The sequence below is a fragment of the Pteropus vampyrus genome, unplaced genomic scaffold, assembly GCF_000151845.1.
Source record: "Pteropus vampyrus isolate Shadow unplaced genomic scaffold, Pvam_2.0 Scaffold352, whole genome shotgun sequence".
NCBI classification, from domain to species: Eukaryota; Metazoa; Chordata; class Mammalia; order Chiroptera; family Pteropodidae; genus Pteropus; species Pteropus vampyrus.
In genome coordinates, this window is record NW_011889133.1 from 244614 (window position 1) to 254934 (window position 10321).

Consider the following 10321-nt stretch of genomic DNA (forward strand, 5'->3'; position numbering starts at 1 on the left):
ATAAGCAGGATGAGCGTCTTCAAAATTTCTCAGAGGTTCCCCCCTGATGCCTCTGCCTTTATGACGCTCCCCTTCTGACTCGCCCCGTCACGACAGCTGTGCTCAGACGCTCTGCCCCAAAGCGGGCTGCCACCCTGGCAGCCAAGGCAGCCCCAGTGCCGAGGTCCCCACGGTGGAACTCCTTGGGGAAGCCATCTCCCAGCTCCCAGCACCTCTTGCCATCAACCAGAGTTTTCACTCAGCGTGACTGTCACTCCCGTCGGTTAAATCCAATTCACATATGAGCTAAATGCTAATCGCTCGTCCGCTGTGGGGCTGACAGCTTCTCACAAACGTGGACAAGGCCAAAGAACCCACTCCAGGGACGCGACGAAGCTGCTTTCTCCTGCTCTCCTGCTGCTCAAGTCGTTTCCTCCCTTCAAGGGGCCTGAAGATGTCTCCATCTTACAAGAAGCACGGGTTAGGAGGATCTTGCTAGCGTTATCCTAAAAGCGCCAATATTTCAGCTTTAATTTCTTCCGCCCGACATTTGCTTCTCAGTTTATCTCCCCTGGGGGCCATCTTCTGTGCTGCATGACTTTCAAGGTCTCAGCGTGACTAAAATCTTGGGAAGGTGATATAGCTCTGCTACTATGCTGTCGTTTGGAGGGATTTTCTAAAGTGCACATGTCCCATGTGTTAGTTGGCTCGTTTCCAGGGCAGACCTGAGCAAAATGCCGAGATGCATACAACAGGCCACTCCACCTGTGCCAGGACAGTGATAGAAATGGTGCCCACATCCCGGTGAGGGACGACAGGGCGGAAGCCAAGGGCTCTTGACCCTTCTCTCTCCCAGGAGGTAGGACTGGAAGGTCACCTAGACCTTCACTTGACATCCTGCCTTAATGATAGCTATTCGTCATCAGAAATTTTCTGTATGTCGTGCACTTTATTTTTATCTTCCCATTAAATCTTCCCAACCATCCCCATGAGGCACAAACTACTGATAGCCCCATTTTTAAGATAAGAACACTGAGTAATCGAAGGGTGAAGTAATTTGCCTGAGGTTACATAATTAACAAGCGGCAGAAGCAGGATTGGAACCCAGACACCGGAGTGCTCAGGCGTAATCACTATGCCATACTGTCTCCACTATAATTAGGAAGCAAGTCAGGGACCCCTAAGACAACGAGTCTCCAAGGATGTTCACCATTCATTCCTTCCTTCTTTGGAATGCATGTCATCCTCCCTCTGAGGTCGGCTGGAGGCGGGGGCGGGGGGGAGTCCGTTTTTCCTCCCCGTGACTCTGAACTGGTCTTGTGACTAGGACTGCCAGCCTTCACAGGTAAAAATACAGGAGGCTTAGTTGAAATTGAATTTCAGAAAAACAACGAATAATTTTTAGCATAAATATGCCCAATATTGCATGAGACACACTCATACCAAAAATTATCCATTATTTATCTGAAATTCTAATTTAACTGGGCTCCATGTACTTTACCCGGCAACTCCACTTGCGACTCGTTTTGACCAATAAATAGCACGTGGCAGAAACGACAACGTGCCAGTTCCGGGCCTAACCTTACGGCTTCCAGCTCCCCATCTTAGAAGCCCACCCTGAGACCCCCATGCTGTGAGGAAGCCCAGCTAGCCGTGTGGAAAGGCATAAGCACCAGACATGGGGTAAGGCCTTGCCTTCCAGCACGACCCAGCTGCCAGCTGCATGCACTAGAGTGAGTGACCTCGATCTATCTCACGTGGAGCAGGACGATTGACCCCTAGCCCAGCCCTAATTCCTAACCCACGGAATTGTGAGAAATAATACATCATTGTAGTTTTAAAATCTTACTTTTCAGATAAGTTTCTAATATAACAAGAGGTAACCAAAATAATCCTAATGGATCATCCTTGAATTATTTTGAATTTGCTCCCCAGAACTTGTGGTGGCCCCAGCCAGCTTGGTTTTTACACCTGCGCAGTCTTATCCAGTCTCACTATTATTTTCCCTGGGCAGGCAGTGCGTCCTTGAGACTCACAAAATGGGATTTAGAAATAGCCAGACCTGGGACTGGATTCCGGCTCTGTCGCACGAAGCTGTGTGACCTTGGCCTCTTTAACTGAAAAATGAGTATGTCAATATTAATTACCTCATAAGGTGGTTTGTGAGGATTAAAAGAGATTTAACACCTATAAAGCGCTTAGAACAGTGCCAAGTCCTTAATTAGAGTTCAGCACATATTAGCTGTTGTTATTAGTCATCCTTACACTGAATAATTTCCATAGCTGGTGTTGTTCTTCTATTATTTATCCCCCTTATTATTTCTAACCAGTGGAGACAGTTTAATAAAGCCACAGACTGCATGACAAGGGTAGCAGCGTCCACCACTGGTGAACCATACTTCTCCATCAGAAAAGACTCCTGGGCCTGGAGGAACACAGGGAGGTGGCTGGCCTTTCCAAGTCCCTCATTCTGCCATGCCAGTCCCCCGTCTCCCTTACTCCGTCACCTGTGCCTAAATATTTATATGGTAAAAAGCCTCGCACACAGCAGTGTTTATAGTCGATGTTTATTTGACACCAATTTCCCCATTTCCCCCAGCACTATCGGTTCTGGGCATCAAAAGGGCCCTGGCTGCTGGTCACACCGATTGACATCATTCTGCCCTTCTGTGGCCCCAGCATCATGCATCACGACTTCTGCGACCTCTGTCTGTCTGTCCGAGCGCCCACTTGCCTGCACTGACATTGCCAAGGCTGAGGTTATCCTCTTCCTTTGTCCTGCTCACCCTGTTCACTATCGCCGTCACCCCTGACACCTTCTGGAGGAGGCGTTCCCTGAAAGCCCAAAGCAAAGCTCTCTCCATCCATGCCGTCCATCTCACCATCACCCCCTCCTTCAGGGGCACCGCCGTGTTTGCATATGCTCAGCCAACCTCTCACAGTCTCAGGGTGATGGACCAAACCCTGCAGTCTATAGCAGGGCAGAACCAGGAGAAGATATGGGACTCTGAAGGGCAGAGTGGCGACTCTAAACCAAGGATGAGCCAAGGGCCAAATACCAAGAGAAGAAGGATAAGATTTCAAAACCCAGCTCAAGATAACAAAAGCGGCTTCATGAACGAAATCAGGATCAGACATGAAGTTAGACGAATAGGTGGTACTCTTGGGGGCAAGACAAATACTGAATTCCTTGTCCGTAAGGCCATTAGAAGTCACAGCTGACTCATGAGGAGCCAGACTCTGAGTAAAGGGATGTTTCCGGATCCTTCCATATTCCTGCTGATGCACAAAGTTTGTTTGAAGTGAAGCTTCCTTTGAAGACCCTTCCTCTCGTATCCCGGCGTCTGACATTGACCTCTCATGTCTATTGCACCAGATAAGAGACGGTGGCTGAGGTCAGCACTTCCGAGGCTGCAGTGAAGTGTGTACACCTGTTTCCTACCAGCCTCTGTTTTTGTTTTTGTTTTTGTTTTTGTTTGTTTTTGTTTTTGTTTGTTTTGTCAGTGCCCATATGGGCCTCAAAGGTTTTTTTGTGTTTTTTTTTTTAATTTTTTTTTTTTTTCAATTAGAGTTGACATTCAATATTATGTTATATTAGTTTCAGGCACAGTGCATAGTGGTTAGACGTTTATACAATTTATGGAGCGATTCTCCCAATTAGTCGAGTACCCACCTGGCACTATACATAGTTACTATAATAGTAACAAAACAGTCGCAGGCAGGGATGTCAAGTACAGCCCTGTTTTTTCACGAGCTCTCCACGCCCAGAAACAGCAAACGCACACGCACATCTGTCACTGGGACAGCGCTGAATAATTCGTACAGCGTGGCATTCCCGCGGACTCTGCCCACTCATATTATCTGGCTATGCGTCTCACCTTCTCAACCAAACTGGGGAATTAGAAGTGGAGTTCCCCCGCTCCTGGAGGGAGGAATCAAAGCTCATACTTCCTTCCCTCCCCGACTATGCTTGATGCAGTGCCGGGTACTTAATCGGGGTTAAGGCACATTTATTTATATATTAATATTAATATTATATATAGAGATACACACCTATTCCTTTTTGGATATTAGACTTTTAGGCAGCAGATGATAGAAAAAATAATCTGTTATTGTTACTCTGTAAGGCTCAGACTTTAATCAAACACTTCTGCTCCCTGAAGGAGTCGTTTTCCCAATAATGATGATTAACGACTAATATTTATTGAGCATATATTAAGTGCCAGGCACCTTGTACCCACGACGTCACTCAACCCTCACAACAGTTCTACGAAGAGATTATGCATTGTGCACGTATGAGGAAACAGAGAGTTCAAGACAGTCGCCTGTCTAAGATCGTCCGTGGTTCATAACTGGGAGGCTTGGGACCAGCTGACCCCAAAGCCTATGCTCTACTCTAGCGCCTGAAACCCTTCGCAGAAAGGCATGTGACAGGTTTACATTTCTACTGCTTCCAAAAAAAAAAAAAAAACCCCAGAGCTGCTTCCATCTTTCCCACCAGGGCCTAGCTTTCTGCTGATCCCATAGAGCCTTCACTCAGGAATTTCTCTTTTCTACAGAACACCAGAAGAGCAACTTGGACCAGGAATAAGGAAATGGGATAGAAGGGGCAGAAAGAATTAGAAAATGAAAGAGGCCTTGGTGCCATTGCATGGACTCCACACCTCTTGCCACCAAAGAGAGCCCCACTTCCCTAAGCCAATTCCCTCTCCCTCCACCCCTTCCTGGGTCCCCTCTTCTGACTAATGTGGTGTTTTCTTCCTAAGTCACAACAAATAACAAAGACACTTCTTTTTCCAAGGCAAGTCCAGACAGGTTTCGAGAGTAGACAAGTAGTGATTCATTGATTGAATGAAAAATGGGGGGCTTAGAGAAGAAGTGATATTGCTTAAAATAGCTCCCCCCAAAATGATCTGTGTAAGACGCCTTGTAGTCGTGACATTCAGGTGAAATCTCAACCCTCTCAGCAGTACCTGCGAACCTATATGATAAAAGATATACTGATCGGGTAGCCCCTATCAGAGGCAATGTGACTCTGCTCTCCCTCTCCAATTATCATTATTGGAGAGATAAAGGTGGCCACACAAGGAAGCCCAGTGCCCTCAGTAACCCTAGGTAGAGAGTAGATTGTCAACTGATAACTCTTCCAAAGACAACCAGAAAGCCTACTGCACAACCAAAGCTGAGTTGATTAGACCCGCTAGTAAGAGAGAAAACAGAGTCTTAGTGTCATCTCAAAAGGAGTAAACCAGTGGAGGGTATTTGTAGGGTTCAGGGGTCTGGACTCAAGAGTTTTAAGGTGGATCTTTCCAATCAGGGAGCAGATCAGGACTGAACAGGGTTCCTGACGTTATAGTTTAGGTTTGGTGGATACAGGGAGGAAAGACCCTGAGAGCAAATCTTGATAAGTAAACTATTGTTTGTTGAGAAAACTGTTTGCTCAGGTGAGTCATCTCTTGTCCTGATAGGAGGGCTGTTTGCCCAAAGGAGCAACTGTTTATTCAAATAAATCGACTTGATGAATTTCACGAAACAAACAGTGAAGTTATTTATTGGTTTACAGTCAAATCATCCCAGGCCTGAATTTCCTAGAACAATTAGTTAAGTCACGTTGCCATAGGAAGTCTCCGCTCTCAGTCCCAATAGTGAAGTTACGTGGGTGTAGCTGATCAGCTTCGATGCTCGGCAGAGAGGAAGGAGACTGTTGTCTATTCGTGAGTAGGAGATTGACACCATGAAGGGGGCATTTGCGAGGAAGACACGTCAGACAACTTGTGCAGGTTGGAACGCAGTGGGCAAGGTCTGAGGACTCAGCACTGTTTCACCTCTATAGGTGAGATTCACAGGTGAGATTCACAAGTGTCTCTTGGGTGAATAAACCCACCTTTACCTGCAGAAGCCATGAGCAATCCAGTCTCTGCTGAGACTCTCTTCCAGATCGGTAGTTTAGGGGCTGAATTTTTTTTTTACCCAAACAAGTCATTTGCCTAACAAGTCCCTTTGCTTTGCATTGCGTGGTGATTTCCCCTGGGGTTATGGAACCCCAAGTTGCTGGATTCCCCAAGGACAGAGCCAATTTCTTCCTCCCTGGCCTAGGAAAAGCAGTCTCTCTACGTATGCCCCATTCTCATTGGAATTGGCCCTCCAGGTCCCACACCTGGGGGTGTCTGTCAGAGAGTTGTTTATAACAGTGAAAAGTTGGAAATACCTTATTGTCAACCCAGGGGGACAGTTAAGTTAATGATGGCACGGGTAGACAACAAAACAATAGGCAGCCATCGAAATACGATGACGTAGGCTATTCCTTATTGATTGATATGGGAAAATGTCCATGGCATCTCCCTGAGGGAGAAAGCAAATGACAGAATAGCTTGTATTGTCTGATTCTTTTTATGAGGGCATTGAGAGATTTAGAACAAAAACTCGCCAGTTCCCATTTTCTGTGGTGGTGGGATGTCAGATGACATTTTACTTTCTTCTTGGTTCTTTTCTCTTGCTTAAAAATTTCACAACCAGCATTGTTATTTCTACAAAGACAATAAAGCCATTTTGTAGGGGGAAGAAATGTCTGGTTTTGAGGTGGAGAGTTGTATTTTCAATATTGTTAGGTTGATAAAGCAATTACGATAGAATCCTATTATTGTCTATATACAGTAAAAAAAAAAATCAAGTACATTTCCCAAGGTCATTTTGATCAAAGGAGATGACAACTGGGGGAGCTGGGGGAGCCACGTCTGCACCTTGATACATTAGCATTTTCAGTCACTTCTCGTGAGACCTGGAGATTATATTGACACAAGTCCCTGTGAACCTCTTGGCCTTGAGAGCCTTTCGAGTCTCAGTAACAGGAAAGAAAGAGGTCCTCAGGAGATGGACACTGTGAACGAAGAGGGTCTGTCCTGACATTTGCTGGAGGATCCCTGATCCCCGAGGAATCTCAGGCAACTTCACCAAGATCCCTCCAGCATCCCTGAGAGACAGCCTACAGCTCCTGGTAATCTTCTCCTGGGAGAATCAGTCACGAATTCCCACTGGCACGCCTCTGAACTCAAGTGCTCAGGATGAAAAACGCCAGACAAATCTTAAGACAGGAAGGAGCCTTCCCACCAAATAGGAATCTCTAAGATTTGTTCACAACCAAGAAGTTCTCTTGAGAAAACTGGTCGGAGTCGATCAATGAGAAGGGGAGAGAAACATCCCCAAGAGATCTCCAAAAACAAGGCTCATGGAGGCAGAGTCTCTGCTCAACCACAGGTAAGTGGGCTGAGGGGTGGAATCCTATTACCGGTAAGGGCTTAGACTCCTTTATCCTCCCTTCCTCATAAGCCATGTTCTAACTCCGGATCCGATCATCAGCCCCAGCCCCGAGATGAACAAGAAAAGCAATCAGAGCTCAGAAGCAGTGTGCAGTAAATTCGATATTAATTTCCTTAGGGTTCTACCCTGGGCCTCTTGTCTTTTACAGCTTTCACTCTCCCTGGCACATCTGTCCTCTCTTAGCTTCAACTCCCAGCTTTATCTCGTACACCAGAGACCGTGGAGTTCACCCTGACTCTGCTCTCCTCCTCGCGATGGCATCATCAGTCTACCACCAAATCTTGCCATACTTACAGCCAAACGTCTCTCAAATCCATCTCCCTCCACCTGTCTCCACCACCCCGCCCCCGCCGCCCCCCACTCCCGCTCTAGTTTCAGTTCTGAATCTTCCCTGAAGGACTTCAATATCGTCCCAACAAATCTCCATCTATTGACCCTCCTCCAATCATTTCCCTACAATGCGCTCCGAGTAACCTTGCCAGAAAGCAAATATGACCTCATCATCTCCCTGGCAAAAATTCTTTAGTGGCCTCCCAGAAGCAACAAATTCCCTAACATGGTCTAGGGTGCTGGATAACAACAGTGTAAGCTCTGAAACCTGACCACCTCAATGCAAACCCCAGCTCTGCCACTTATCAGTTGAGTCTTTGGGCAACTTCCTTAACTACTCTGTGCCTCCTTTTCTTCATACGGAAAATGAAGATTTCAATAGTACATCTCATCGGGTTGTTGGGAGGACGCGATGAAATCGATGGTATGGGGCACAGAGCCTAACACACAGCATAAGCGCTCAAAAAATGTTACAAAATACTGCCCTCCTGCTGGCCTCAGCTCACACCTCTCTCTCTCTCTGCCCTCCACCCACAATGGCCTTTATTCATCCTCTCATCACTAGGCTCTTTCAGACCTCAGGGCCTTTTAATGGACTTTTCTGCTCTTCTCTCTTATGGAACACTTTTCCTAGGGCAAATCCTCCTTGACCTCCCTGATTCAAAGTTTTAGGCTCATAGCATTAAGCACCTCAACTTTGGAGCTATTGTTCCAGTTGCAATTTTTCAATAATTTGTGTGATTATTTCACTAATGTTTTGTCTGTCTTTCTAAACTCTAAACATCACACGAATGGCCCAAACAAACCGTCGGAGCCTATATTCAACCAATCATAGCAGATGTCTGACTAATCAGAGCAGACCCTGGCTGGTCTCCCATATAAGAGCTTCCTTTCTGAATAGGCACCTTGGTTATTTGAAAACCTAAAGAGTAAGGATCCCCAGAAGCAAATTCTTGAGAGCATGACAACCACTGAGAAAAATTCCATAAACACGAAAGCCCCTCAAGGGAGCTTAAGGAGGCAGACCAGGTGAGAGACCTCACCTCCAATTCTGACTTAAAACTGTGTCCTGCACTGGACCCCAAAGCCACAAATCCGGCATGTCCTACTGCCTTCAGTTGTTCCGAGCTAATACACAAGACCTTGGTCCCTCGGTTGTAGTTTTGTTGCGATGGAGTTGTCATACTTACTATAGCTTCCTGTTCTGCCAGACAAATATTTTTTCTTAGTTAGTAGTAAATAATAACACGGACTTCATTTTAATCTATTTTATTTCATTTTCTCTCCCTGGATTATTATCTCTGTCAGTACAGAGGGATCAGGAAAGCTCTATCTCTTGGCAACTGTTCAGGAGGACTTCATCAAAGTATCAGAGCCTCAATAGCCAGGGCCAATCCCAACTGGGTGTATTAGTTCCTGGGTGTATTGGGGCTGATGTTACAAAGTACCACAGACTCGGGGACTTAAAACAAGAGAAATTTATTCCCTCTTTTTCTGGAGGCCAGAGGTCCAAAATCAAGGTGCTAGCAGGGCCATCCATGGTTCCTTCGAAGCCTCCTCTCTCTGGAAGCCCCAGGCATTCGTTGGCTGGTGGCAGCATCACTCCAATCTCTGCCTCTGTTCTTCACCTGGCCATCTTCCCTCTGTGTCTTATCTTCACATGGCATTCTCCCCACTCTATCTCCATTTTCTCTTCTTATAAGGACACCAGTCATATTAGGTGAAGGGCCCACCCTCATTGAGTACGACGCCTTAACTTCATTACTTCTGCAAAGACCCTAGTTCCAAAAACAGTCGCATTCACAGGTCCCGGAGGTTAAGACTTCAACACATCTTTTCGGGAGATAAAATTCAATCCACACCGCTGGGAGAGATGACTGCTCTACTGAGTCTCCCTACGTTCTGATGACATTAGTCTTGACTGCCTGTGTCCCTGGCCTCGAGAACTGACACTATTGGGGCCTTTGTCCCCAAATATGGTCAAAATTGTCTTATTTGGTCTCTTTGCAGTGACATGTGCACCACAGTGGAGAACTGCACCCAGGTCACCCGGTTCGTCCTGCTGGGGCTCACAGAGCAGGAAGGGCTCAAGGGCACCCTCTTTGTGCTCTTCTTGTTCATTTACTCAGTCACCCTCACGGGAAACCTGGGCATGATCACGCTGATCCACACAGACCCACAGCTCCACACCCCCATGTACTTCTTCCTGAGCGTCCTCTCCTTCACAGACTCCTCTTTCTCCACAGTCAATACCCCCAAGCTGCTGGAGAACTTCCTCGCTTCAAGCCAGTCTATCTCCTTTGTAGCCTGTGTGGTCCAGATGGCCCTTATGAGTCTCTACGGTACTGCTGCGTGTCTGCTTCTGGCCGTCATGGCTTATGATCGACTCACTGCCATCTGCCACCCTCTCCTCTACCACACCTTCATGTCCCAACGTTCGTGTATCCAGCTGGTGGCAGCCACCTATACAGCTTCTGTGGCCAATTCAGCTCTGTTGACTGGGTACATCTTCAAGCTGCCCTACTGCGGCCCCAACATCATTAACCACTATTTCTGTGACATCCCCCCCGTGCTCCGACTTGCCTGTGCTGACACTGCTGAGGTTGAAGCCATCATCTTCATATCTTCTGCCCTGATTATCCTCTTTACCGTCACCATCATCCTGGTCTCCTACGCCTACATCCTGGTGACTGTC

At 46.8% G+C, this 10321-nt stretch overlaps 1 protein-coding gene across 1 annotated transcript in view; it reads left to right on the plus strand.

The window, feature by feature from the left end:
- Positions 1-9640: 9640 nt before the first annotated feature.
- LOC105304780 (olfactory receptor 1009-like) overlaps positions 9641-10321 on the plus strand; it is a 7935-nt gene continuing 7254 nt past the window's right edge. Inside the window, exon 1 of the mRNA XM_023522604.1 lies at positions 9641-10312. Coding sequence (XP_023378372.1) covers positions 9641-10312 — 672 coding nt within the window. The remainder of the gene's footprint in view (positions 10313-10321) is intronic.